Source organism: Ipomoea triloba, chromosome 7 (assembly GCF_003576645.1).
Source record: "Ipomoea triloba cultivar NCNSP0323 chromosome 7, ASM357664v1".
NCBI lineage: Eukaryota > Viridiplantae > Streptophyta > Magnoliopsida > Solanales > Convolvulaceae > Ipomoea > Ipomoea triloba.
The window spans coordinates 4,826,835-4,854,819 of record NC_044922.1 but is presented as its reverse complement, the minus strand read 5'-3'; the positions used below and the strand labels follow the sequence as shown (position 1 = coordinate 4,854,819).

The 27,985-nt window shown below is 33.9% G+C and overlaps 3 protein-coding genes across 4 annotated transcripts; all 3 read left to right on the top strand.

The window, feature by feature from the left end:
• The first annotated feature begins 1,772 nt into the window (after window positions 1–1,772).
• LOC116025649 (putative clathrin assembly protein At2g01600) lies at window positions 1,773–8,467 on the top strand. Of its 2 annotated transcripts, none has more exons than XM_031266958.1 (15): window positions 1,773–2,021; window positions 2,189–2,258; window positions 2,500–2,597; window positions 4,363–4,501; window positions 4,644–4,771; window positions 5,579–5,671; window positions 5,826–5,876; window positions 6,083–6,148; window positions 6,237–6,302; window positions 6,416–6,496; window positions 6,594–6,674; window positions 6,815–6,997; window positions 7,088–7,163; window positions 7,250–7,359; window positions 7,769–8,467. In XM_031266958.1, the coding sequence occupies exons 1-15, from the start codon at window positions 1,932–1,934 to the stop codon at window positions 8,123–8,125; spliced, it is 1,689 nt and encodes a 562-aa protein (XP_031122818.1). In that variant the 5' UTR covers window positions 1,773–1,931; the 3' UTR covers window positions 8,126–8,467. The 2 variants fall into 2 exon arrangements, with proteins under 2 accessions (XP_031122818.1, XP_031122817.1); XM_031266957.1 differs by having other exon boundaries at window positions 5,576–5,671.
• Window positions 8,468–17,212: 8,745 nt separating this feature from the next.
• On the top strand, window positions 17,213–20,812 carry LOC116024474 (putative receptor-like protein kinase At4g00960). Its single transcript, XM_031265368.1, has 6 exons — window positions 17,213–17,453; window positions 17,587–17,723; window positions 17,912–18,122; window positions 18,820–19,054; window positions 19,151–19,301; window positions 20,113–20,812. Exons 1-6 carry the CDS (start codon window positions 17,390–17,392, stop codon window positions 20,506–20,508), a joined length of 1,194 nt encoding a protein of 397 aa, XP_031121228.1. The 5' UTR covers window positions 17,213–17,389; the 3' UTR covers window positions 20,509–20,812.
• A 5,180-nt stretch (window positions 20,813–25,992) lies between these two features.
• LOC116025729 (HMG-Y-related protein B-like) lies at window positions 25,993–27,150 on the top strand. The gene is made up of 2 exons (XM_031267063.1): window positions 25,993–26,193; window positions 26,325–27,150. Exons 1-2 carry the CDS (start codon window positions 26,122–26,124, stop codon window positions 26,820–26,822), a joined length of 570 nt encoding a protein of 189 aa, XP_031122923.1. The 5' UTR covers window positions 25,993–26,121; the 3' UTR covers window positions 26,823–27,150.
• The last annotated feature ends 835 nt before the right edge of the window (window positions 27,151–27,985 follow it).

Below are 27,985 nucleotides of genomic sequence, written 5' to 3'. Positions count from 1 at the left end.
GTTATGTGTATACATACATATATCAATGTGGATGTTAATTTTGTTATTTGAATGTCTATTGCATTTCTATTCCATAATTCAACCAAACACTATAAAATAATTTTTGAATCTATTCCTCAATGAAATTAAATTCATATTATATTCATTGCATATTTCTTTCTTGATTAATAGGATTCACATTCTCTCAAAATTCATTCAATATTTTCTCATTTATTGAATCTCACTCCTATATTTCTCGGTTTGTGCTACATCCTAAATAACTCATTTTCACGCAACCGTGCAACATGCGTGCCATTGCTAATTACTAAATACGTGAAAAATAATCTATAACTTCATTTTACACAAAAAATTATGGTCTTTAATCACCTAAAGACTTCAGTAACTATCTATACAAATAATCTAGAACTTTATTTTACCCTCTCACCTAAAGACTTCAGTAAATAATCTAGAACTTTATTTTACCCAAAAATTATGGTCTTTAACCGTGCAACATGCGTGCCATTGCTATGGCCTGTCAAAACAGGCCAGTCCGTCTCGGGTTCATCTAGAAACGGGTTGGCGAAGCCCGACCCGTTTTTTACATGGGTTGAGATTTTTCTAGCCCACTCCGTGTTGGATTGTCTAAATCCATCCGTGTTCCACATCAACTCTATGCCATCTTGCAATTGCCCCTCTTTCATGGATGAATCCATCCTTAACACTCGTTAAAGTATTTTATCGAATTACATGCAAAAACAAGATGAATTAGAGTTGAGGTTAAAGATGAGGGTTTCAAGATCTAATGTCGATGTCTATGTTGGAGTTGCCGATTTGGGCTTCAAGGGTTAAGGTCGAAGCCATGGTCGGAGTCGAAAATCCAAGCATCGCTTGTTTCGGTAACCGTTTTAGTTCTCTCGCTCGTGGTTGGTTTGAAAGTTCAAGTTCGATGGCAAGGATACCACTCCTTAGCCCTACCGAGCATGTATGTTGATTTTCTTTTTTGAAGTGTAAACAAATTAAACATTTGAAATAACTTTCAAATGAATTGAATTCTTATGTTTTTAGGGTTTGTTTAGAAACCTTCGAAAATGGCTTATTATGTTTTTAGGGTTTGAAAGAAACCTTCGAAAATGGCTCATTTAATTAGATTTTTGTGGCTATTTTTTTTTTAATGTTTGGTTCATTTTTTAAAAAATGAACACACACACAAGGGTGTTGTTATGTTTCTATAGTCAAATTGACAGTAATTTGAGCTTCGGTAATGAGCTGCCTGGAGTAACAGAAAAAAGATAGGGTTTCTGGGGAACTTTGAGTTAACATGACAATCATATTTACTACTCCAATATTTGTTTTTAAAATGTTAAGCAGGAAAAGCCAAACTATCTCTACATATTTCCTTATTTATGGTTTCTCATTTTCTACATATTTCCTTATTTATGATTTCTCATTTTCTACATATTTCCTTGTTTATAGTTTCTCATTTTGTTCATTTCTCGTCTTTTGAATTATTATGGTGCATCCTGTATAATTCAATTTTGTACAATTACATGTCATTGCTAAGTTTCTATGTGAAAGAAATAATGTAGAACTTCCTTTTACCCAAAATATATATTCTTTAATCAACCTAATGACTTCTCTAGAATTATACTCCAATGTCAAAATGGTATCAAATATTCAGATGGAGACCAAAAAAATATAATTATAATAATAAAAAGTACAGTTGTTAAGGTATTCCATTTCATGGAATTGAATGTATTAAGCAAAATGATGAGACAACCAATTGGAGGGGCCGCCAAAAGCCACCCCGGTCCAACTGATTGAAAGAATTTTGCCCCAAAAAAAGTTGTTTGCTTCTCTCTCTTGTCCTCACTGGAGAAAAATTCCAGGCCTCAAGAAATCTTCTAGAGAGAGAGATCACAGAGGGATCGGGAGCCAACGGTGGGGAGAGAGAGATGGGAACGCTACAAACATGGAGGAAAGCCTATGGGGCTCTCAAAGATCACACCAAAGTCGGCCTCGCCCATGTCAATAGCGATTTCAAGGTCTTATTTTCTCCTTTCATTTCATTTCATTGTCTCTCCGTGTCTATATCCTTTGGCTTCTCTATTTCTATGTCTTCGAGCATTGTGTTTGGGGTTTTTTGGTGATATTGTGTCGATTGAATTGCGGTTAATTGCTGATCTTCGATGCCCGATTTTTCGTTGTTTAGGATGTCGATGTGGCGATCGTTAAGGCTACTAATCATGTCGAGTGCCCACCCAAAGAGCGACATCTCAGAAGTGAGTGTTCTTCAATCTTGCTTTAGATCTATTTGCTGTGCACGAACTGTGTCTGGGATTCGGTTTTTTCTTTTGTTCTTGAAGAATATATTGTAAAAATTTGTGCTTTTTTATTTTTCTGTATTGGATTTTTTAAGGAAATGTTTGTGTTTAGGGTCTGGCTCATCTTTTCTTTCATTAAGAATGGTTGAAGATGAAGTGTTAAACTGGAGTTATTGTATTTGGTTGTTTGTTGTTGCAGAAATTATGGTTTATACATCTGCAGTGCGGCCTAGGGCTGATGTTGCATACTGCATTCATGCACTTGCTAGGAGATTAGCAAAGACACACAACTGGACGGTACGAACTGCAATTTGAAAATAGGGCTGAATTCATATGATATGCTCTTTCTCTTTGCTAACTTGAAGTCTTGTTGGCCTGATTTCACTGTTTCAATGCAAATTGCATTTTTAAAAATAAATTTTGGTCCTTTGAATATCTGATGAACAATGATACTTTAAACAATAAGTTGCTTGTTTTCTTATCTATGTAATTGCATTCTTCTTTAGGGATGATTTTCTTTATAAAAAAAACACAACACACAAGTATGGTATCTATTTCTAGTTCTTTATTTCCTTTCTTTTCCATTGTTATTTATTTGGTGCTTAGTTTATAACCAGCATATTGCCATTTTGAGTAGTTCTCTGCAAACCTTTCAATCCAAATAGTTACAAATTTGAGGACCTGTGAATGTTCCAAAGTTTTTTGGGGCTCTTTTCTGGATCTGATTGTGAAAGTCATAAGAGGTATTTGTAGGTAGAACTGTTATGGTTAGAGCATAGTGAGTGATAAGGTGACATGCAATATGCTCCCATCAGTTTATCCTAATGGGTCTTGTACATTAGTAGCTAATATGAAATACTCTGATGTTTTTGACATTTGGCGATAGTAAAAATGATATTGTTGGAAAGATGAATTCATATAGAAGATCATAGCTGCTAGAATCATGCTATGCTTCATAGTTAATTTTGAAGATTGGTTAAATTAAGGCCTTGCAATATCTTAAATGCATTGTTTTTCTTAGAAGTTTTCTCAGTGCTATTCTTTAGTTATGAATGTATAGTTTCCTGGCCATTTTGCCACTTCTTTTCTTCAAGGATGAAAACTTTGCTCTACATAAAGCAATCACTTATAGAGTGCATTCTAGGGAGGTTGAACGAAAAGTAAATTGGTGTTGAATTTTCAATTAATCACCCAAGGACCTGACAATCAACCTTTTTGTGGCTTTCTCTTCTGTGTGTGTTATGGGATGGAGTATTTGTAATGCATACTTGATATTGTATAGTCTTTGTATCTTTACACATACTCTGGCGTGTATAGTTCAGGACAAGAGGGAGTTGAGGAGTCAATTCTTACAAAATTAAGATGAATTGTTTCATTCTTTGCATCATACTCTAGTGTAGTAATTAAACCTTGGTGGCTTTGCAAGAAAAATGGATGATAACTGTGAGAAGGCCTTACTGGTTAAAAAATTTCAACCCTTTTGTACCTTGTGACAATTCTAGTCAAACCTTTTTAAGTTAATAATTTAGTATCAAAAGGGTGTCATTCTAGCCAAATTTTTAACTTGATCCCCAAAAAAGAATCAATTCAATTTGAATTGGCTTATATGTTTGTCATACATAATAGAGAATGATTAGTAACATCTTTTGTAGAAACATAAATAATCAATATATATTGAACTAATTGATACTTTTGTGAAAATAATGTCTAATGGAAAAAAATGAATAAAATATTTTATTATTTAATCAATTTTTAATTAATAAAATTGTTGGCATATTCAAATCAAATTGGAATTTTTGGGGGTCAAGTGAAAAAATAGGCTAGAATTGCACCACTATTTCAAATTTTGGTACTAAACTACCAATTTTACAATGTTTGGCCAATAAGCCTTGAGAGAATTATCCAGTATTTTTTTTCTTCTGAAGTAATTAGACAAATAAAAACAGGAAAAAAAGGCATTTTGTAAAATAACTGATTTTTTAAACATATTTCATATGTTGATTCATCCTTGCTCCAGATATGATAAGCATTTTACTTATAATTATTGTTTTATACCATATAGGTGGCACTGAAAACACTCATAGTAATCCATAGAACATTGAGGGAAGGTGATCCCACATTTCGTGAGGAACTTCTGAATTTCCAGCAAAGAGGTCGTGTTCTTCAAATGTCCAATTTCAAGGATGATTCAAGCCCTATTGGTTAGTAGGAATATTGTAGGATGGTTCAATTTTCTTCCTCCCAAACCCCCAAGTTTTGCTTTCACTGTTAGAAGTTGATATTCTTAGATTTATCTTGTGATTTATTCAAGTTTTGAACAAACCTATTATTCCTTTTACCCAGCTTGGGATTGCTCTGCATGGGTACGCACATATGCACTCTTTTTGGAAGAACGGCTTGAATGCTTTAGGGTTCTCAAGTATGACATTGAAGCTGAGCGGCTTCCTAAACCTGCCCAGGGGCAAGAAAAGGTGTTTCCTAATTCATTGACTGGAATTGAGATGGAATCCTTGTTTCTATTGCTATTTTTCTGTTATAACATGAGTTACAATATGATTTAATGATTTATCCTATCAAATTTTAAATTTATTTTCTAAAACATAGTGAAGGACATGCACTTTTTCTGTGAGGGGAGCAATGTTTTGATTATTATTGAGTTTGAGAAATTATTTGTTGATGATATTCTAGTTCATATATTATTGATATCTGAAGGTTACAACATATGAGAAAGCAAATTATTTTGAACAGACAACTAATTTCCACAATTTAGGATTTTAGGGGGTTAAGACTTAAGACTTAAGGTTCTCTTTTTCTTTTTCTTTTTTAAAAGAAATATATTCTAGTCCTACTTATCTAATCCCTTCAATCCCCCACCAAAAAACAAAAGGAATAAAAATAGAAGTACATGCTATTCCAATGATTTATGACTGATTTAGAACATAATAGGATTGAGGTTAGGGCTTAGTTGAGTTGAGTACCAAAAGTTTTTAATTAACTTGATCAACACCATTGGGTTACCTTGGGTTTCTAAATACTTGGTTATTATTATTATTATTATTACTCCGTATTATATTATTATTGTTGTTATTATTATTATTATTATTATTATTAATGATGCGTTTGAAATATTTTTGGGCTTTGGCTAAACAATATTGGTCGTATTACATCACTGCATATACCAATGCAGATTAGGATTGAGTGGGGTTAATTAGGCTTTACACTATTACATCTTTGGTTAAACATGACATTTTTCTTCTGTTATATCCTCTGAGTAGCAGGGCTACAGCAAAACTAGAGAATTGAACAGTGAAGAGCTTCTGGACCAGTTGCCAGCTTTGCAGCAGTTGCTCTATCGCCTTATTGGATGCCGGGTAAATTTATAAGGCTTGATTAATGCTACATCTACCAGTCAATTCCCGCTATTGAATAATTAATTTCGAGAGACTTCAGAGTTCATTATATTGTGTGATATGGGAGGTGAAATAATTTATGTTTTTTTTTTTTTTTTTTTTTTTTTTTAAACAGCCTGAAGGAGCAGCTGTTGGAAATTATGTGATACAATATGCACTAGCCCTGGTATGTAGTTTACTTATTTTGTCGTTGAGTGCAAAGTAGATTTCTAGTTTTAATTGTGTAGTGGATATGGTTTCTTCCAGTGAAGGAACTAAGGAAGTTCTAAAGAAATAAAAATATCGGAACATAAGGTTTTGTAGCTAACTAACCTGGGCCTGTATGTTCTGCTTATTAATACTGGTCTGAAGATTGCTTATATCACCTTTCAGGTCCTCAAGGAGAGCTTTAAAATTTATTGTGCTATCAATGACGGAATAATTAATCTTGTTGACAAGGTGCATTGACTGATTGAACCCACTAGATTAGATTAATCCTTCAGATTATATCTCTGGTTGTTTTTCTGACATTTTTCTTTCATTTCAGTTTTTCGAGATGCCACGTCATGAAGCTATCAAGGCCCTTGACATCTATAAGAGAGCTGGCCAGCAGGTCACACTATTGTATTTACTGCCGTGTTGCTTCAATCCTTCTTAGTATATATGGTTTTATATCATGACGTTAACAATTTCAGAACTTTTCCCTTGGTGTTTTCGATGATGCAGGCTGCAAGCCTATCTGATTTTTATGAAGTTTGCAAAGGATTGGAACTTGCTAGGAATTTCCAATTTCCCGTACTCAGAGAGGTAACGGAAAAAGTCGGGTTTTTTGCGTCAATTTTTTTAAAAAATAAATTTAAATCCATAAGATTTAATTTGTAGTATACTGGTTTCCTATTTGCAGCCTCCGCAGTCCTTCCTAGTGACCATGGAAGAGTATATAAGAGAAGCCCCGCGGATAGTATCCGTTCCTACAGAAACTTTGGTATTATGCTTATCTAACACGCATGTTCATTCATTGTAAAATACTGCTGATTTTATGTTGTTGTCTAGATTGATCTCTGAAGTTGTTGGAAAAATAGCAAATCAGAGAATTATGTTAAAACATTTTCTGTGATAAATTAGGAATACCCTGAGAGGCTTATGTTGACATATAAAGGAGAGGATGAACTATCACCATCCGAAGAACACAAAGAATTGGGTGATGAACCCCCACCCCCGCCACAACCAGCAGAGGATGTTGTAGTTTCAACCACTGAGATTCCTGCCCCCGTGCCTCCTGTCAAATTTGAAACCGATGATCTACTTGTTAGTCTTCTGTTCCTTTCCTTACCATATGACCGTAACTATTTGCTTTCCGCTACTCGTTTTTTCACTTCTCGTTACTTTGCTGGTTAGGGGTTAAATGCTCCCACGTCAGATGTATCTGCGATTGAGGAAAGCAACGCGTTGGCTTTGGCTATAGTTCCATCTGGTAAATTTTCTCGATTTTTGTTCTCGATAGTGCTCCGTGATAAAATATATAGCTATTGGCATTTTAATGAGATGAAATATGTGTAGGGACCACATCCGAAACCGTACAGCCCAAAGACTTCGATCCTACAGGATGGGAACTCGCCCTGGTCAGTACTCCCGGCACCAACTTGTCAACGCCTCAGGAGAGGCAATTGGTAAGCCCCGTTATGCTTCAATGGCATACTAATGGATGAACATGGTGATAGTTTTAACCATGGTTGCAGTAGTCGGGCGGTAGACTAGCTCCTAAGCGGTCTAGGTAGTGCCTAGGCGGCGACCTATAAAAACAAAAAAATAATGCATGTGTGCGGGTGTATGTCATATTTTATATATATATATTATCTCTTACTTCTCTTACTTATATAAATAACGCCGACTCGTTCAAGTTAACTCGGCCGAGTTGGCGAGTTAACTCGGTCAAATTCGGCCGAGTCGGCCAAGTTAGGAGTTAGGCGGACGCCTAGGGAGCAATTCGCCTCGGTCTAGGGGCGCTTAGGTGGTCTAGGCGGGGGATTTTTGCAACAGTTGGTGGTTTTAACGTGTATTGTGTTGGTTGCTTTGCAGGCTGGTGGATTGGATTCGCTCACTCTTAACAGTTTATACGACGAGGGCGCCTACAGAGCCTCACAGCAACCCGTATACGGAGCGCCAGCCCCCAACCCGTTCGAAGTAGCCGATCCATTTGCCATGTCTAACGCTATTGCGGCACCTCCATCTGTCCAACTCGCTCCAATGCCCCTCCCGCCTCAAGCAAACCCCTTCGGCCCATTCCATCCTGCTGCATACCCGCCTCAGCCCCTGCAGCCTCAGAATCCATTGATGGGCCCGCACAATCCTTTCGGCGACACAGGGTTCGGGGCATTCCCCGCAAATAATGCTACGCACCAACAAAATACCAACCCGTTTGGGAACCTGCTGTAGGAAGAAATGTAGGCGGGATTCGCGGCATAGATGATTTTGGGTGACAATATGAGTGCAGGCCATGGTTTGATGATGATGTGTAGATTGGTTTTTTCATTGAACAATTGCATGCTTGCATTGAGATGTAAAATTCATAAAGAAGATTTGATTGCAGTGCGGTATTGTGTTATCAAAACTTCATGGTTTGCACACTTCATAGTGATTTTTTATTTTATTTGAAATTATTCTATTTTTCCTGTTGTATATGTATGTGCACATTGGTGCGCATAGTGAATAGGGTGTTGGTAAGAATTAAACTTGTGACCTTTGAATACGAGAATTATGGTCTATCCAGTTATATCATTTTTGTAGTAAATTATTTTAAGATAATATTATGAACGATTTGGTCACCAGCTCACCTACTTGATATCAAGTGGCCTTTAGAATAGTTATTCCCTGTAAAGTGAATAACTCATTTTTATGAATAAAATATTTATTAAATGAGGAAATAAGTCTATTTTTAAAAATATTATTTCACTTTTTATCTATTCTGTGAACCAAAGGTCCTGTGTACCACATTGAGATTTAACGTAGTCAAATTCTTGCTCATATCCATCTTAGATTATGCCCAATGACACACGAAACAGATGAGATAGGACGGTGATATTGGTTGCATAAAGCTAGGAATCAAAGGCTGCATATCATATTTATTGGCTGTAATAAATTGGGATGCAATAAGTCAATTTTGAAAGTTCTCTTCTATTGGTTAAGCATAAGATTTTTGGCTGAGATAAGAACTTGAGATTACTTTTTGGATAAGCGGGAGTGTATTTTTAGTACTCCGTAGTTTTTTTCTCCTGCAATATGTAGTTTTTTTGTGGGTCCTAGAAAGTCATAAGAGAGAGAAAGGGAGGTAAATTTGAGATTTAGGCACAAATCTCGCGCCCAACCCGGCATGTAAAAAAAAATTGTTTTTGCTTTTTTTTTTCCCCTCTCTCTTCTTCTTTCTCTTTCCTAGTTATGCGGACAAAAATCAAGAAAAATCTCCTACTAATGAGGTTGCTCTAAAAACAACCCATTAGAGATTTTTGTAATGATTTTTGCAGGTAGAAAAATTGGTTATCAAATTTTTAACGAATAGGGAAGATGATTTTTAAGAAGGTTTTTTTTTTCCTTGCAAATAATGGTTCTTAGTGGAGCCCGTGTGGAGGGAGAAAAAGAAGAAGAAAAAAGTTATTTCCCGCACGTAAAAAATAACTTTTTTAAAAAGAAAAATTGTCAAACATTGTTTTTCCTTTTTTTTTTTTTCATCCCCGTATTCTCTATCTTCTCTTGTGGCTGACAAAAACCTTCAAAAAACCAAACTATTTGAGTTTGCTCTAAAATAATTTTTTTAAAACAGGTAGAATTTTTAATAAGATACAAACCCTTCAAGAAGTTCAGGATCAATTGGTGATTTTAGAAAGTTTACAAAAGAACCGAAAAAAAAAAAAGTTCACTAACAAAAGTGTAAGAAAGTTTACCTAGTTATGTTTTTCTTCATTTTTCTACGTAATATGTGTTAATATTTTTTTTTCTACTATTAGTTTTTGACATATCAAGACCATACCTAGGTGCAATGATTCTGCAAGTCAAATTTTACTTTATTTGACAAGGAAGACATAAAAACAAGGGGAATAATGATAATTTAGGGATCTCAATTTTGATGCTCCTAGATATGCTAGCTAGCTCATCAATTTTGATAAGTTCTTCCAATTGAGTAATCTTGTAAACTAATCAAAGGCTTCTCATGCAACTTTCATATTAAGACTCCTAAAAGCCTTTTACATATTTCACGTAAAACACGTTGTTGATGTTGTAGCACTTCATATTGGACTTTCTATTACAAGATTTTGATATTATTAGACTTACAAATTTTATTTTGGCTTATTTGAACTTTATAAATTGACTTTCCTTGTTCCACTTCACGGTTCACGTTGCCATTTTGTTTCTAATTGTCTTTCACTTGAATTGAGACACCAGTCATGGCGTCTTCGTCGTTGTACGAGAATGATGAAGATGATAGGTGCCATATGACCATGGCTTCTTCCTTTAGATCTATCATGACCATGAGAATACCGTTTGTTTTTTTTTTTTTTAATAATGAATAGTTTAATGAAGTGTCTAGTGGTATGAATTAATTATTTCAAATGGAGGTCATAGATTTGAGGTTTAATGAATTGTCTAGTGCTTTTTAAATACTCCAATTGCATTGCTCCATAGATTTTAGGCCATATGCATCTGTGCATATTTAATGGATATTAGAATAGTAATTGCTCATGTGGAAGGGAGAGAAATAGAGAGAAAAAAAATGAGATCAGTCTCCAAAGATCTCATTTTTGGAACAGTAATGGTGTCCTTTCGCATTCCAAACACACTCACACAGCCTCGCATGAGGCGCAATTTAATGCGCCTAGCGGGCGCGTGTTATTTTTATTATTATTATTTTTGTTTTCTAAATTTGATTTGTTTTTTTCTCTCCTACTCCCACTTTCTCTTTTTTAATCACACTTACAAAAACTCATCAAGTGAAAAAACTCCATTGATAAGGATGCTCTAGTGGTGGACTCTTGACCATTAATCTGTGTGAGAGGAGAGAAAATAAATAAATAAATAAAAGTTGTCAAATCGGAGTGCATGTGAGGATTTTAGAGGCTAGTTGCGAGCAAGAAAAGAAAATATTGATTTGTGTGTGTGAATCCTTGACTTCAAAATTGGGAATTTTTTCCCTTGAAACTTCTTGCTTTTACGTATTAACTATTGAATATTGATGCATGCATTTTGTAATTCATTTTTTGATTGATTGCCAATCCTAGCATGATCAACATATAAATACAAAGGAAAATATACGGTAAAACTCTTGTTATGTGTTATGGTTTTAATTTATTGATAGAAAGTAAAGAAATGAACAAAAATTGTGTCTCACTCTTTCTTCTGGATGAATTATAGCATGTGGATCATCTAATAAGTATATAGAAACATCAAACATGGTAGATTTAAATAGTGTTAAATACGATGACATGTTAGTCTATTTAATTCTAAGTGTTAAGTCTTCTTTCCTTCTTGGACCTAAATTTATGTGTTATTCAATTTTAGTCTTTTTTTTTTTTTTTTCAAACATCCATGTTGGTCCTAACGTTATTGTGGCATGATCGTTTTTAATCATCCGTCGACAAATATGTTTAAATAACGTTATTAACCACTCAAAATTCTCTTTTTTTATTCTTGGTAATAGAATCGAGTCTTGTTAATTTTTATAAAGTAGACTTATGCACTAGACTTAAGATTTTTCATGAAGTAGACTTTTGGTTTTTTCAATTACACTTTTTTGAATTTTGCAATAGACTTATGTATTAATAGTAGTTTTATTATCAAGAAGAAAGAATGAATATTTTGAGTAGTTAATAACATCATTTTTAATGTCATTTAAATATTTTTGTTGACGGGCCGGGGGACTAAAAACGGTCGTGCCACAATAATGCTAGGACCGATGAGGATATTTTGAAAAGAAAAGTGAAATGACACATAAATCTAGAACAAAAAAAAAGACTTAACACATAGAACTGAATATATCAAAATGTACTTGTATTTAACGCAATTTAAATAGTTTTGTTGATAGATGACAAAAAATGATCATGCGTGCCACAATAATATTATGACCAAAGGAGGATGCTTTGAACATAAATGATTAAAAATGAACTGACACCTATAAATTTAGGACGAAAAATGTAATTAACTGTTTTTTTAATAATTAAACTAATTAATAACTAGTCAAACGGCATAACTGTGACTCTTTCAAATAGGAGGTCATAAATTCGAATTTTGAGAGATATTGACTCTTTGTGCTCTAACAGTAAATAGGATTCAAAGAAGTTTACATGACATGAGAATTGGACGACAAAGATGGCAAGCATGGCGTTTTCGTGTATGCTTCGTCCGAAGATGTTTGGTGAGTTCTCAATGGAATTGAAATACAACACATTTGGGAAAAGGTGTTTCCCAAAGAAGAGTGTGGAATTGTGCATTTGCGCGTGCGAAAATAAAAGGAAATAATACGGAGTAATTGTTTTTCTAAAGGTTCATAAACAAAAAGGGTAATGTATAGTTGTATTGACTATTCCTTTACACTTGTTTACATTAATTAAAATTCACATGTTTAGTTGGGTTGGGCATGGTTCTCGTACAAAAATATTACAAGTTTGATTCTTATTAACACTCTCTTAGTCAAGTTTGTCACGTAAGATTTTCTCTTCTGTATGATTTGAGTTATTACATAGGAGTAGGATTATCTAATCCACACTTCCAATAGTGGTTGCGAGGTTCCTTCATCATCTAAAAAATAAAAAATAAAAATTGACACATGTTTAAGGATTAATTACATTTTGATCTCTAAAATAAGTAAGAATGATTAAATTGGTCGCCAAAGACCTTATGGTCTAGTGGCACCCGGTTTACACTCCCACATGGATGGGAGTGGGTTTGAGCCTCAGGAGAGGTGACTGTTGACTCTTTGTGCTTCAGTAGGTTGAGAAAGTAGCTATGAACAGATACTACATTATAATAGAGTCAGTAGTACTCAAAAAAAATGGTCATCTAATTAAGGAGTGAATCATATTGCTCCTAATTATTCATCAATTAACTATTTTAAGTGGCAGATTATGCGGAAGGACACATGATCGAGTCATCATGTAACACAGCACTAATTCTCTCACCTAATTTACACATCTACTATCATGTTGGGTCTCTTAATTTTTACTTTCTTATGTAACAATATTTGATTGGTTCCTTGTATTTTTTTATATTAATAAATAGATTCTTTTTTAACGTGGTATAAGTCCACCAATTTATAATAGTCAATAAATAAAAAGAATTTTATTGTGACATCATAAAGTGAACATTAAGAGGTAGAATCCATAAATATGAGGCAGTTTCGACTCGTGCCGGGGAGTCTTGAATATGATGTGTTTTCAATTCATACTGAGGAAGCTTGACAAATATTGCCTCCATCACAAATAGTGGTATAATATGATGATGCACATTCTTCTCCATCACATGGGTTGATTTGAGGAATTTTCATCTCCATTTCTTGGTTAGTTGGAGTATGGAACCACTTCGGCACATAATCCGCCAATGTGATTGGAACTCCTACTTTCATATGGTGGTTGCAAGTTTTTTCATCAATAGAGTCCTTTAACACTCTCTTCTTGACCCACCTTTTCATAACTTGCTTAGGTGGTCGTGTTGCATCACAAACTTGTTGTTTAGCATGTTCAACACCAAAACAAGTACCATGTTTAGCTGTGACATTAAGAGGTAGTGGACGCTTATGTCGTTTCTCATTTCCTTTCACATTGTTCCTCTTAACGAGTAGTGAAGTAGATTTATCGCATGAGATGGAAACGTGATTGGCGCTTGCTGTGGAATCTGCAAGTTCAACTTTCTCCTGTTGAGCTAACTCTATTACTTTATCCTTAAAGACAAAGCAATTTTCAATTGGATGTCCGATAAGTCTATGGTACTTGCAGTAACTCGGATCATCTACCATTGATGCCTCATGTGGTCGCCTCATTTCTGGCAAATCAACGAGATTGTGTTTTAATAGCTCATCAAACATATGTGAGACATCAGAATCCAAAAATGGATACTGCTTGTTTTGTCTTTCCCTTAGAGAAAGCCTTCTACCGCCCCGCAATGACATAGCAGCATTCTTAAACTCACTAGTAGCTTTAGTGAATATCCGAGATGGTTGAGTATTCACATGTATAACATCCATGCTTTCGTATTTCTTAAAGGGTTTGCCCCCATTTTCAACATCATGACTCTTGCCCCCATTGTAGAAGCTTTGGATGGGTATGTTTTGTCCCCCATTAGCAGCTATGCTTAATTCCATATCATGGGCGCGACTAGATAGTTCCACGAATGTTTTAGGCTTAATCCCCTGCAAGATGTAAGAGAGCTCAAAACGCATTCCTTGAATGCACATGTCAATAGCAGCACGTTGTGATATCCTTTCTTGACAATTTAAGTATAAGCCTCTCCATCTTTAAATGAATTTGTCATATGAGGTTTTCAAGTCAATGTCTAAGTACATAATTAGGAGTATTATTGAGTCTGCAATTAAGTGTATGGGGGAGGGGGGAGATGATCACATGATAACAAAAGTCCCTACGAGTTCCATATTTAGATTTCATATTATGTATTACTTTATTGATCTATTGTTTATTGACCCATAAAACTATTTCACCTGTGAACAAATCATGAATTTAATAAGTTATTTTCATCAAAATACATATGAGTATATGACATACAAAAATGATGTTTAATTACTAATTCGTGAAGGACATGTAAAATTACTGATAAGGTTAATATGAAATTTTGAAGAATGAAAAGTGATTTTGTCCCAACATAATTCAATTAGTTAATTATTTTAAAATAAGTTTGAGAGATTTTTTTTTGCTAGTTACCATAAGGTACAAAATTCAAATTTTATAAAAAATTGAAATATAAAGGTATTGATTTAACTTTAACTTCTTCACCAATTTTCAAGACTAAAAGAGTGTGTGGTTAAAAGTTAAAAGCAAAGTCATTCTCAACTTAAATTATTAATTTGAAAGTCATGATGAGTTGACTTTGGTTTGTTTCTACTTTCTACTACTTCTATCACACTCCATTTACGCATTGGGGCTATTTAATTTGTTTTCTCAGGTTATGTTTGGCCATGGGTCAATTCAGATTGGTATTTTCAAATTCCATATTTGGATTCACACAATCACACTACATGCACTCATATAGATCTGTATATAACGATTTTTTAATGCATTAATTTAATCCCAATTTATTTTAGAACTTTTATTGCTGAAAAATGACAATGCATTAATTTATTGGTATTGTTTGAAATTGTCATGTATTTCTTTCCAAGAAAAAATTTATAATATCAGTTTTGTAATTATTTTGTCGACTTTGGTCTACACAGCGTTGTGTGGACCATAACAAAAAAAATACATTTTTAATATACAAAAAGTACATTACTCGTGTAGTGAATGTACATTATACAAAATAATGTACTTTCAGTACTCAAATAATGTAATTTCTCTTAATACATTGTACATTTTTAATATACTAAAATTATATTTTTGTATACTAAATGTACATTATTTAATAATATGGTCCACGCAATAATAATTGTAAAATTGTGCTCTCCTTTTTCAATTGTTATACCATGGATCAGGGTTCACATTGCATTGTGAACTCTGATACCAAAATTCTGTTCCTTTAATTAACACATTTTGTACCTACAATTAACAGTTTCTGTACATGTAAACAAATAACTTAATAATTGCTGACACATAATATGATAGTTATATGTAAAAAAAATTGTCAAATGCAGGTACATAATGTGTCAACTACAGATATAGAATCTGAAGGTTATTTTTGGACCAGGGTCTACAATGCAAGGTAGACACTGATCAATGGTATAATTTGCCTCCTCAATCGTTATATCGTGGATCAGAGTCCACAGTGCGTGGACCCTAGTCCAATATATAAAGTTTGACTTCATAAGGTACATAATTCATGTTCATAATGCACATATATAGATGAGGGCAGATAAACACTTAACATAATGCACATACACATTATGGAATTGAAATTCATAATGTACAGAATTATATAGATGAAGACACATAAATTCATAACATAATATACATGCTCTGTATATGCTTATTTTAAAATATCGTATTTATTTGTATATGTATTATGTTAAGTGTTTATGTAGGTGTTGTCGGCTATATAATTTTATACTTTATGAAGTTAAATTATGTATATTGGACCACTGTGGACCCTGTTCCACGATATAAATTGTCACCTCACAGTGCTACAAGTTTTTTTAAGAAACTTTACAAATTAAAAGTTGTATTTCAATATATAAATTAGTATTCATGTTGATTTATAACTTAAAAAATATTATTTTGAAACATTGCAGTAATACAAATACATTTTAAAAATAACAATAAATATTTGTATTATTTTATTTACTTTTTCTTATTATAACTTATACATAAAACTTAAAAATTATTTATTGACATATTTTTATTATAATTATTTAACTTTATAAATAAAATCATAAAAGTACAAGAAATCTTTTAAAAAATTGAAGTAAAAATCAATCTTTATTGAAGATTAGAAGTATTATTAAATAAATTATTTTACAAATTAAAACTACTTAGGAAAAATTATAATGAAACTAATAAGAATAAGTTTATAAATTACAACCACTAAATAGTTAGAAAAATTTATTCAATTTGAAATGCATGAAGTTTTACTTCAAAATTCACGGATCAATGAGCTTGGCTTAGGCAGTCCATGGACAAAAAATGATGACTTAACTCCACCCATACTTAGTTCGAGCCATGTATTAAAAAGGTCGAGCTAGTACTAGTTTTTTAACTAACCAACCCGCCGTTTGACACATCTAACCTTTAACAAAACATAAAATACAATTTTAGAAAGATATAAAATTGTAACCCACGACATTGTAAATTTTTTCATTTAATTGTAGGATGCTTATTTTGATGGACTTAATTTTAAATTTTTAGTTGTTGGAATTAAATTAGATATTTGATAAGTTATATTTTTTAAAAATAATTTTATATTGTAATTTTTAAAATTATTTGTGTGCCAAATTAAAAGAAAAACCATCGATGTTAAATTCTTTAATGAACTATAAATTATAATTATTACAAAATATAAATGTTTAATATTGAATTATTAAATGTTAAATGTTTATATATAATTTTTATGCATAATTAGATATCATTATCATAAAATATAGAATTTTAATATTAAATTACAAAGTAAAATATTTAAATATGAATTATGTAATTGTTACCAGAATGAATGTTTGCTTAAAGAATTACTTATTAATTAATTAACTCTTGTAATAGTGTCTTCAAAAAAAAAAAGAAAAAAAAAACTCTTGTAATAGTCAACCTATGGGCTGCAGTCAACACGCGTGTCTCCTCAACCTCAAAACATTGGAAGAAACCTCAAAACTTCATCATAGCTTCTAAACTCTGCACTTCTGCAGGCTAGGAAGTGGGATGAACAAGAAATCTGAAAAGTCTCATATTATAATTCATTGAAAAAATCAAAAGTACAAAGATTACCTAAAACCCCAAAAGTCAAAAACATCATTAATCTCCTCAAGAGGTCCTTAAATGTTTAAGGCATTCTTCTATATCCAGTGCCATGAAAATTTCCAGAAGCTGTCTCAACAATCTCAAGATGCCCTTTTTCTCAAGGTCCAGCAGAGGTAAATTTTCTGCTCAAGCAGGATTAGAGTTTCAGTAATTGGATTTTCTTGCTTTCTTGATTTGCTTTTATTTACTCAAGAAAGGAAAAGATTGTAACTTTTTTTGTTGTGTATTGTTTGATTAAATCAAAAGGTTCAAATGAAGATGACCTGGAGAGAATTGCAGCACAAGAACAGAAGCAGTTCCCCTTTGAAACCCTTGTTTCTGCAACAAAAAATTTTCATCCCAGTAACAAGCTTGGTGAGGGGGGTTTTGGCCCAGTTTTCAGGGTAAATAATTTTTTACCAAATTCAGGCTTCTTAAAATTTCTTCTTTTGTGACTTTTGAAAACTGGGTATCCTCAATAGCTCATGAATTATTGATAATTTGTGTGTTTGTGTGTGTATTTATGTTTTTTTCTGTGGATTTGTTGTGAATTGTGATGGAGAACTGCAATTAAATAAGTTTTGATTTGTAGGGAACTTTGAGTGATGGGAGAGAAATAGCTGTGAAGAAGCTGTCACAGAGCTCAAGGCAGGGGAAAAAAGAGTTTCAGACCGAGGCGAAGCTATTGGCTCGAGTGCAGCATAGGAATGTGGTTAATTTGCTAGGATATTGTGTTCATGGGACAGAAAAATTGCTTGTTTACGAGTTCGTGTCGAATGAGAGCCTTGACAAGATTCTCTTCAGTAAGTTCTGCTAATTTCTTAGAAGTTATTGGTCCAAAGTTTTTGCGAAGTTTTGCATTGCTATAGATGATGAATTAGCTTAGCCCCAATATCGTTTAGTTGAAATCTATCGAATTAGAAAGTAACTGAAAACCTTAATATGATACTGTTAAGTATGGTATTCAATTGTGGCTTCTGATGTTTTTACATGGAATCTAGGAAACAAAATGTTGCCAGAAACTTTTTTGTTTTCTGAAGTCTTTTGGTACAGTTTAATTACCTTATCGGTTGCTATGCTGGTGAAAATTCAAAGTTGATTTGTTCAAGTCAATCATATTGATTGAGGCAAGTAATTGTACCAATTAAATTCCCACTAGGCCTTGCCTTTATAACGTAACCACCGAAGAAAAAAAAGGTTTAAAGAAGCGAAGACTTTCATTTTGTGTCATTAAAAGACATGAATCCTAATCCTTATGGTCCTTTTACAGTTTTATTTAATCCTATAATATTCTGAACTTTTCTCTTGTTTGCTACAAACATAATCTTACTGGCAACCCTTTTTTTTTTTTCTCTTGAAATGATATTAGAAACGTAATTTGTTGCATTAATTTGTAGTACTACTTTACGGGTTTGCTTTCAGAAGTTTGAAGCAAATGGAATATGTTGGTTGTTCACGTGTTTGTAAAGCTTTCACTGACTAGAATAATTCTTGAGCTAGAGTCTGGCAAAAGAGATCAGCTTCATTGGAAAAGAAGGCACGATATAATTAGCGGCGTCGCAAAAGGCCTACTATACCTTCACGAAGACTCGCATAGTTGCATAATCCACCGTGACATTAAGGGTAGCAATATCTTACTCGACGATAAGTGGATGCCGAAAATTGCGGATTTCGGAATGGCCCGACTCTTCGCTGAAGATCAAACACACGTTAACACCCGTGTGGCTGGTACCAAGTACGTTCCCTCGAAACCTAAAATTGTGTATGTTAAATGTACTAGACTAGATCGTATATTTTTGGGGCCCTTATTGTATCCGCTGACTTGAAACAGTGGCTATATGGCGCCAGAATATGTAATGCACGGCCACCTATCCGTAAAGGCAGATGTATTTAGCTTTGGGGTCGTGGTTCTGGAGCTGATTAGCGGTCAGAAGAATTCAACCTTCAACCAAGATCCCGGTTCTCAGAACCTACTTGAATGGGTAAGAATTTGATCCATCTTTTATGAATTCTGTAGCCCGCTTTGCTTGTTTCATTTTGAGTTAATCTCTTCATCTGTGCTTCAGCTTAGTTTATATATTACCCGAATATATGTTACTGAACTTGAAAAACGTTCATATTACAATTTAAATACGAGAGTTATTTAGCCTTATTTTGCTTAGGTAAGGTAAATTAACCGGCTGGTTAGTACAAATAAACTCTCCTTGTTTCGTGTCTTGTTTGATGGCTTACACATGGTTTGAATTTTCTATTTGGCACCAAATTCCAATATTTAAAGTTTGTTATTTCCTGGAAAAATAAAAACCTCCAAGATAAGAAATGACAAAGGAGAATACAACTTTGAATTGTCTTCTACACAGTTTTTCTGTTTCCATGTATAGAAGGGTGTTACAAGTTTTAATTGTAACTGACCTGAAAGTGATAAAGAAGCTTAGTTTCTTTAGCATTGGTTTTGAAGAACTAATAGCGATCTGATGCTAGTTATCGTGTTTGCTCTTTGGTTCTATTAAGATATCAACTCTGTTTTGTAGATCTTATTTTAGAGCTTATAGCTTATTTTAAGCTACAAATAAGCTATAAGCTCTGTTTGGTAAAACATATGGAGCTTAAAATAATAGCTTATTTTGAAACGTTATTATAAATAGCGTTTAAAATATGCTAGTAACTACTAGCTTTTAAGCTTTCAGCCTTAACTCCTTTAAGTTAGCTTTTAAGCTACCAAACATAGCTATCGAGACATGATTCTACGTTCTACCTTTAGCATTGTTTATGTTGACCTTAACTTTGCTCCAGGCGTACAAGCTATACAAGAAAGGAAGGTGCTTGGAGATTATGGACCCGATGTTGACGCAATCCGCCATTCCAGACGAAGTGGCGATGTGCATACAGATCGGTTTGCTGTGCACGCAATCCGATCCACAGCTACGGCCTACCATGAGACGTGTTGTGGTGATGCTATCGAAAAAGCCAGGCACTCTCGACGAAGAACCAACGAGACCGGGTTTCCCCGGCTCTAGGTACCGAAGGTCTCACAGGCCAACTGCGACGTCCTCTAGTGCCGGGACTTCAGGCGCCTCGGGTTCCGGGTCGTTCGGATCCACCACCACCGGTAGTGTTACCGCCAGTGCAAGCACAACTAGTCGTACAATTCCCAAAATAGACCGCGGGAAACGCCCTATACTAGAGTAGTCTCATTCTTTTGGTAGTGTAGTTATAGTTTTTTGCTTAATTCTTTAATTTGTGTATATGGTGTTCATATTATATAGAGAGTGAGAAGTGAATCATTGTTGCGGAAATGCACATTATAGATTTAATTCTTTTGTTATTTGTAGTGTAAATTTAATCCCTATGTTCTCAGAAAAGCAACGAGTTGGTCTTTAGTGTTTTTGATGAAACCATAATATGTGGGATTAGATTTGACCTATAAATAATTGAGAGATTAAATTTATATCATAATCATAATTGAGTGATTAAAAGTGTTATTCTTCCGTTACATTTTCAAAAAGAAAAGTGTTACTCCGTATATACTTATACAGTTTGAATGGGTAATTTATGATAAATTTACAAATATTCCGTAATTTAATAACCTTAACAACTCAATACATTTTCACCAACAAGTTGCATTGAAAAAAAAAAAACTCAAATTATTTACTTGCTCAAAAAGTGTAATGATAAAGTTTTTAAATCCATAAAATATTATTCATCGAGCTGAACAATTATAGTTGTATATTGAGAAAAAAAAGTAATAAAGTTTTTAAATTCATAAATTATTATTATTATTATTATTATTGGTTACGTTGATGAGATGAACTCATAATCACTACTATTACTATCTAAAAGCATATGGTAAATCTCGCTCTAAGAAAATTTTGTGCAACATTTACATAAGAAAATCATGTTCCATCTACTCGACTACATGTAGCATAAACCCTCCTTAAACATATAACACAACTCAAATTAAATTCTCCTTCAGTATCCCAAGTAAGGAGAGTGGTGAATTTTTAACCTCTCTCAACCCACAAACATGTAAGATTAAATACGTAGTAACTTTTTTGATAATTCATGTTTCCTAAATTCGCTAAGCTATATCTTAGACTTCTATGAATCTATCTCAAAGTATATAAAAAGGAAATTTTAAATTGCTCAAGTAATTCTAAATTCCCCAACCATATGTGCACTTCAGCCCATACATCATATTCAATATTTTATGAGGAAGTATGTCACTACTCACTATATGTTATTAAACCCAAACCTAATATGATTGCAACATACAACGGAAGATGACATATCATGTATGCAAATTTCGGTAAAGCAAAAGAACATATAACTAAGAATATAAAGTGAAAGTATGAAAGTGATTTTTGTTTTTTCCGTCACAGGGAGAACCATAATCACTATTTAGAGTGTGCACATTGTAAATCTCATTCTTATGTAATAGTCATCAAATCTCACCGAGGAGGTAATCGGATTAAGAAGACCATGTGCAATGTGACACTCTGATACGATTGAGAATTATATTTTACTCACTCGGCCACCCTTTTTGAGGCGCTAAGGCCTTTATTGGATATATGGAAAATACAATTGGTATGTGACTCAACAATTATGTCACTTGTCATTTTTATATTTATTAATTAAATATTATTTATTAAATTATTTTTATGTCTTTTTATAAGGGTAGTGTTGTTTAACACACAATTTTTTTTTTAAAAAAAAAACTATGTGTTTAAATTAAAATTTGAATTACTTTGATACGGAATACAAATGAAAGTAAGACCAAAAAAAAAAAGTAGGAATAATGGAATATGTGTTAATTAAGAAAAGATGTCAAATAATATATTTGTATACATATTTATTATATTAAATGTGATTAAATAAATAGTAATATATTATTGACCAATAAGATTTAAATGTAAAAACTAACCTAAAGTTTTTTTAAAAAAAATGGTTGTTATGTAATTGAATGTCATTTAGAATGTAATTATCAATTCTGATAACCCACATAATAAAATCTAGTAATAATTGAATTAAATATCACAACTAAACTAATAAATTTTAAATTATTTATTTTAATTACTAAATGCTTAATAAATTAGGACTTTTAAAAAAATTAAAAATCTCTTGAGTAGTAGTATTTGGGTTCAGTTTGTATTCTTATAGGTGGATCTGTTTGTTGGTTTAAGTGGTTGAGCTTGGGAATGGTGACAGTGAATCAGAGAGTCCCGAGCTAACAATAATTAGGTGAAAATGCCAAAAGTCCTCCTCATGTAGAATTAAATAAGCTATTTATATGGGTTATGAACACATGTCGCGCACCGGGCATGCACAACACGTGTTATGCTTGTACTCGGCGGGCTTGGAGGCCGCACAAGGGGCGCACGGTGGTGTCCGCACGTTGCGGTATTCCTGGCTGGCTACTAGGTGGTGAGGTTGGATCGCGATCTAGAAGCGATGCTCAATATTCTAAGTGACCCTGTTCGGGTTGAACGCCCAACCTCACAAGGTCGGGACCGAGCTCAGGGTAGGGTAAAAGTTCACATCAATTAGTTGTATGTTCATCCTTCGTATTGAGGTTGGGTTAGTCTGGCATGTGATTGGTAATGCTCGGAAATTATTCTTCTAGGTGTACAGACTGGGTGCGAACAAATATAGAGTGAGTATACTCAGAAAATATATCCCATCAAATGCAATTACTTAATTCATTGTCTGTTTATGCTTACGTTCTTTATTTTTTTAATAACATTCTTACTCTCAATAAGTCCCTCCCATTTCACATTTTAGATAATCTCATTTACTAGTTGTACTACTTACATTACTACACCTACTTGATCAGGACTGTTTGATCACCTTAATTTGACTTCCCAACATTGTCTATATTCGAACCTTACATCAACTAATTTCTAAACTAATTTAGCTTATGCTATCATTGATATGATATAATCTTATCATTAAATCAAGTTTTTATTCCTTTGACCCATGAATCATTAAACAATTTAATTTTAAAAAAATCAAGTTACAAACAAATATAATCAATTTTTGTTAATTGAAATGGAGATATATATTATAAACTAGCAAAAGCAAAAGCAAAACATTGTTTGACATTAAAAAAATGGGCGTAATCATAGTATGGGGGACCGTCTTTAGCGCTGCGGTTTTGATCGCAGCCTTGTCTGGCTGTCCCTATGTGTGTAGTCGGTTTCAGAAATTAAAGAGGTCAACTCCCTCGTATACTTTTTTGGTGATCCTCACCTTACTACCGTGCTCCTCAGATGCACTTAATCTTTCACCCCACATCTTCCGCTTTTTAGTTGGCGTTAGATCATTCGAAAGTGCACGCGGGTCCCACTTCACGCACATGCATGCTCCATCTCGTCAGAGCTGTGATCAAGTACAATTCCGGATCACAACGAGAGTGTATGTATATCCTTACCATTTGTTTTTTTTTTTTTTTAAGAATATCCTTACCATTTGTATTTATTAAATATTAAATAAAAATAAAGAATGATAAATGTTCACAACTTAAATTTTTGTACGAATGTAATTATGTCATCCGATTAAAATAGATACAAATAAACATTTAGGTTCCGGTTCATGTGAGAACTAATGTTTGGGTGTGAACTTGTGAGGTTATGAACTTCATACACAGTTAAAATGTGAGATTGGACAACCGAAATCTTAAGAGTGGTGTAATGGTGCATTCGGTGCAGTTGTATTGCGATGCAGTGATGTATATTTATCAGGTCAAAATCATTATAAATTACAAAATCGAGCAATATTAATATTGCATAATGGTACACAAGTGCACGGTTAAAATATGAGATTGGGTACTCGTTGATCGTTAGCGTTGGGTGATCGTCGGCTCTTAGCTCCTAAGCGATGAACTATGCAGGATAATTGTGAATAGAGAAAAGGGAAGAAAGGCAGACAATCAAAAATTTTCATTAACCAACAATCCAATTTACAATACATGTCAATATATATATATATACATAATACAAAGTGTAATGGATATAACAATTACAATATTAATGATGGGTCGTTACGCCCGTTACACTAATGTATACTTATTATTTATTTATAACATTTCTAGCATAATAATAATTAATAAATATATTTTTAAAAATTAAATCTGCCAAATGAAGACGGCAATTTCACCATCTTCAATAGAACAAATTGGAAGTTGATTGAATAAGATGGAGTTTTTTTGTAATGTTTTTTTTTTGTTTGTTTTTAATGACTGTTTTTTCTTGTGCACTTCTTTGAAGTATTTATATATAACTCCCTAATCATTTTTAGTAATAATTTTGTAACGGTCAAATAATAATCTAAACCGTTACAAATGAACACATTTGATGGGGATAATATTTGTGTCGAAATTAGTAATTATAGTATGAGAAAAAGATTCGAGAATATGAATTATTAACTCATGAAGATCTATGTAAGATAAAATTGTTGGACTATCTCAAATTAATTACTCTGTATTATGTACATATTGAATTTAGAATATGAATTATTAACTCATGAAGATCTATGTAACATAAAATTGTTTGACTATCTCAAATTAATTACTCTGTATTATATGTATATATTGAATTTAGATTTCACCGCCTATCTCTCTCATATCATGTACATGTATTCATCAGATAGTAGACAATGGAGAAATTGTAGTCAAATTGATTTGATAATCATAGGTGACGGAACTAATTGAAATGAGATTCGAATTAATCAATCTCAAGTAATTAATAAGAATGAGATAATGAAAACATTTTTTTTAAAGGACAAATATTGTTATAAAATTGCTTGTCTTCATGTATTACAAAAGAGATAGATGTAGTAAATTAGTAATTAGACCACTAACATGTATTCACTAGGACAAAATGTTTGTAATTTAAATTACTCATCTTAACTAATTTTTTGCAAATAGAGCAGTTCAAAAGAATAAGTTTTTGCGTAACCGATACGCCGTTCGATCCTGGAGGCTAGCCCCTAGGAGATAAACCTTGGAGGCCGACCTCGTTGTTCAAGTATCTTTGTGGCTTTCGCTTCCTGTGCCATGGCTATCTTTGGTGGTCAAGTCTGGGTCATGGATAACATTGGGATTGTGAACGACACGACCTTGATTTCTTTAGGTAGCTTTTGGTTAACTCCGAGCCTCTCAAGCACATCTTCTGAGCTCATGCTTAGTCGACTCGACTTTCTAATACGATTGACCTTTAGTTTGCGTGCTTTGCCTTTGATTTGTGAGATATCTCTTAAACTTAAAAGTTTGGACCGAATTTAATATATCAATTAATAATATTCCAAGTTCAATTTCAAAAAATTATCTATTGGACTTACTATTCTTGTGGTAAAATTTTTGTCCCGCAATAATTAATAAGTATACATTCCATGTATTGTTACTTTGCAAAATTTGAAGGAATAGTAGTGAAGAGCCAAAAAATTCAAATTTGGATTTGAAAAATTGTGTGGAGACATAGGGCCATAAACGTAAATTCATACGATCAAAATTTTTCAAATCAGACAAGCAAAAAGCACAGCCACGTCACCGATCCGGGGCACACCCTCCACACCCTCTCTTAAACCGTCCAATTCAAGCAGCAACAATCACTTGACAACCGTCCGATCTCCACTCCCTCCGCTCTTCTCCTTCTCCCCTTTTTAAAAATCCCTTTCGCTCTCAAAATCTTCCCCATCCCAATTCTTCTCAGCTTCTCCCTATCCTCTAAAAATTCGTTATATTTTTCTCTCTCTAGAACTCGCGTTGACCGTTGACCGCGGTTTCTTTCTCTCTCAGCTTGTAACATCATGGCCACGCCCGATGACCAGCCGGCTAATCCTCTGCAACAACCTAACTCCTCACTCCCACAATACCATGAGGTACAAAAATTTGCGGGATTGATAAATTACAGTAATTCAGTGGCTTAAAAAGGACCCACGTAAACTCGATTTTATGTTTTTATTTATAATCTGTCACTCGAGAACTAACTGTTTTGTTTGTTGTTGTTTAGATGATAATGGCGGCGATTGAGGAGCTGAGCGAGAAGGGTGGGTCCACAAAAACGGACATTTCGCGGCAGATAGAGGCGGCGCACGGCGGCCAGCTGACGTCAACTCACGGCACTTTGCTGACGCACTACCTCGACAAGATGAAGCAGAGCGGGCAGTTGGTGTTGGTTAAGAACAACTACATGAAGCCGGACCCGAACGCGCCGCCGCGGCGAGGCCGAGGCCGTCCGCCGAAGCCGAAAGCGCCGCTGCCGCCGGGGTACGTCCCGCCACCGCCGCGTCCGCGTGGCCGGCCGCCGAAGCCGCGTGACCCGCTCGCTCCGACGGCTTCGCCCCTGAAAAAAGCCTCCGCCGGCGGTGGCACTGGCCGGAAACGTGGGAGGCCCCCGAAGTCCTCCTCCGCTCCCGCCGCCGCCGCCCCTCCCGCCGCCGGACCGCCGAGAGGGCGCGGCAGGCCGCCGAAGGTGAACCCGGCCGTGGCCGCCCCCGTTGGGGCTTAATTGAAATAAAAGATAACTTCAGTGACTGTAGTGCTAATCACCATTCTCCTTAGATTTTGCATTTTAGTCCTTGTAGTTTTGGGTTAATTTTAATTGTAGCGCGTTGTTTTGTGACTGTATGTGAGTCGGTGAATGTAACTAGGGATGCTGTAAATTTGTAAGAGGCAAATGAAGGTGGAGGCTTTATAGGCCCTTCTTGTTTTACTTTCCTCTTTTTAATTTATTGGAGTGGTTTTTTTTTTAATTTTACATTTTTTACTTTTTGATTTTTACTGTCTTTGTAATGGGAGAATATATAAATGGCTATGAGTTGAATGACTTTTAGGTATATCATGAAGGTGTCTTGCTTCAATAAGGCAATCTTTTGATATTTATTGGAGCCCTATAATGCCAGTGCTTTTTAACTTTTTAGAAAGAAAATATTCCAATTTGTATTTGGATTTAAATATATTTTTACTTTGTAAGAAAAGAAGAGCACCCAAAAAAAAAACATTAATTTTAATAATTTGATTATTGCTTTTTTAAAGTCTTATTTAATAACTTTAATTTTATTTTTTTTACAACAATAACTTAAATTAGATCATAACTAGTCCAAGAATTATCTATTTAGAAAGCGCAAATTCTAAGGGCAAAATTATACAACTTAGTTTTTGTATGTTCAATGGTGCTATTTCTTAACCAATTTCTAAAACCCTAGTAACATATTAAAGTTCTAATACAAAATTGCTAGGGTTTTAGAAGTTGGCTTAAGATTTAGATCAGTGAACTCATAAAAGTTGAGCGGTTATTTTAGAAATTAACTCTTAAAAGTGATTAGTTCTCAAAATCCTGATTGATTAACACAATCATTTTGAAATTAAAACGAAAAATAATTAATATGTACAATAAATAATATTTGAATCATACAAATCATAGGTAGTTAAACAATAACAAATACAAATATTAATTAGAGCATCTCATCAATAAAATTCATAATGAGATTTTGCATGACAATTTCGGAAGGCAAATTTGGAAAAAAAAAAAAAAGCTCAAAGGTGACCGCCAGTTGACAGCCACCCTGAATTACCCATTAAGTGTCGCTAGTGCGCACTAGCTTCTCTCTCTTTTTAATTCATGAGTTACAAGAAAAATAATTAGGTCATAAGATTAAGGCATGATTTGTT

Excerpts from the sequence above, each read along its gene's own strand:
- LOC116025649 (XM_031266957.1), top strand. The coding sequence starts at position 1,932 with ATGGGAACGCTACAAACATGGAGGAAAGCCTATGGGGCTCTCAAAGAT. Across the intron at positions 6,149-6,236 it reads TAATTAATCTTGTTGACAAG|TTTTTCGAGATGCCACGTCA; the intron begins GTGCATTGACTG and ends CTTTCATTTCAG. Across the intron at positions 6,303-6,415 it reads ATAAGAGAGCTGGCCAGCAG|GCTGCAAGCCTATCTGATTT; the intron begins GTCACACTATTG and ends TCGATGATGCAG.
- LOC116024474 (XM_031265368.1), top strand. The coding sequence starts at position 17,390 with ATGAAAATTTCCAGAAGCTGTCTCAACAATCTCAAGATGCCCTTTTTC. Across the intron at positions 17,454-17,586 it reads TTTCTCAAGGTCCAGCAGAG|GTTCAAATGAAGATGACCTG; the intron begins GTAAATTTTCTG and ends TTAAATCAAAAG. Across the intron at positions 19,302-20,112 it reads CTCAGAACCTACTTGAATGG|GCGTACAAGCTATACAAGAA; the intron begins GTAAGAATTTGA and ends ACTTTGCTCCAG.
- LOC116025729 (XM_031267063.1), top strand. The coding sequence starts at position 26,122 with ATGGCCACGCCCGATGACCAGCCGGCTAATCCTCTGCAACAACCTAAC. Across the intron at positions 26,194-26,324 it reads CACTCCCACAATACCATGAG|ATGATAATGGCGGCGATTGA; the intron begins GTACAAAAATTT and ends GTTGTTGTTTAG.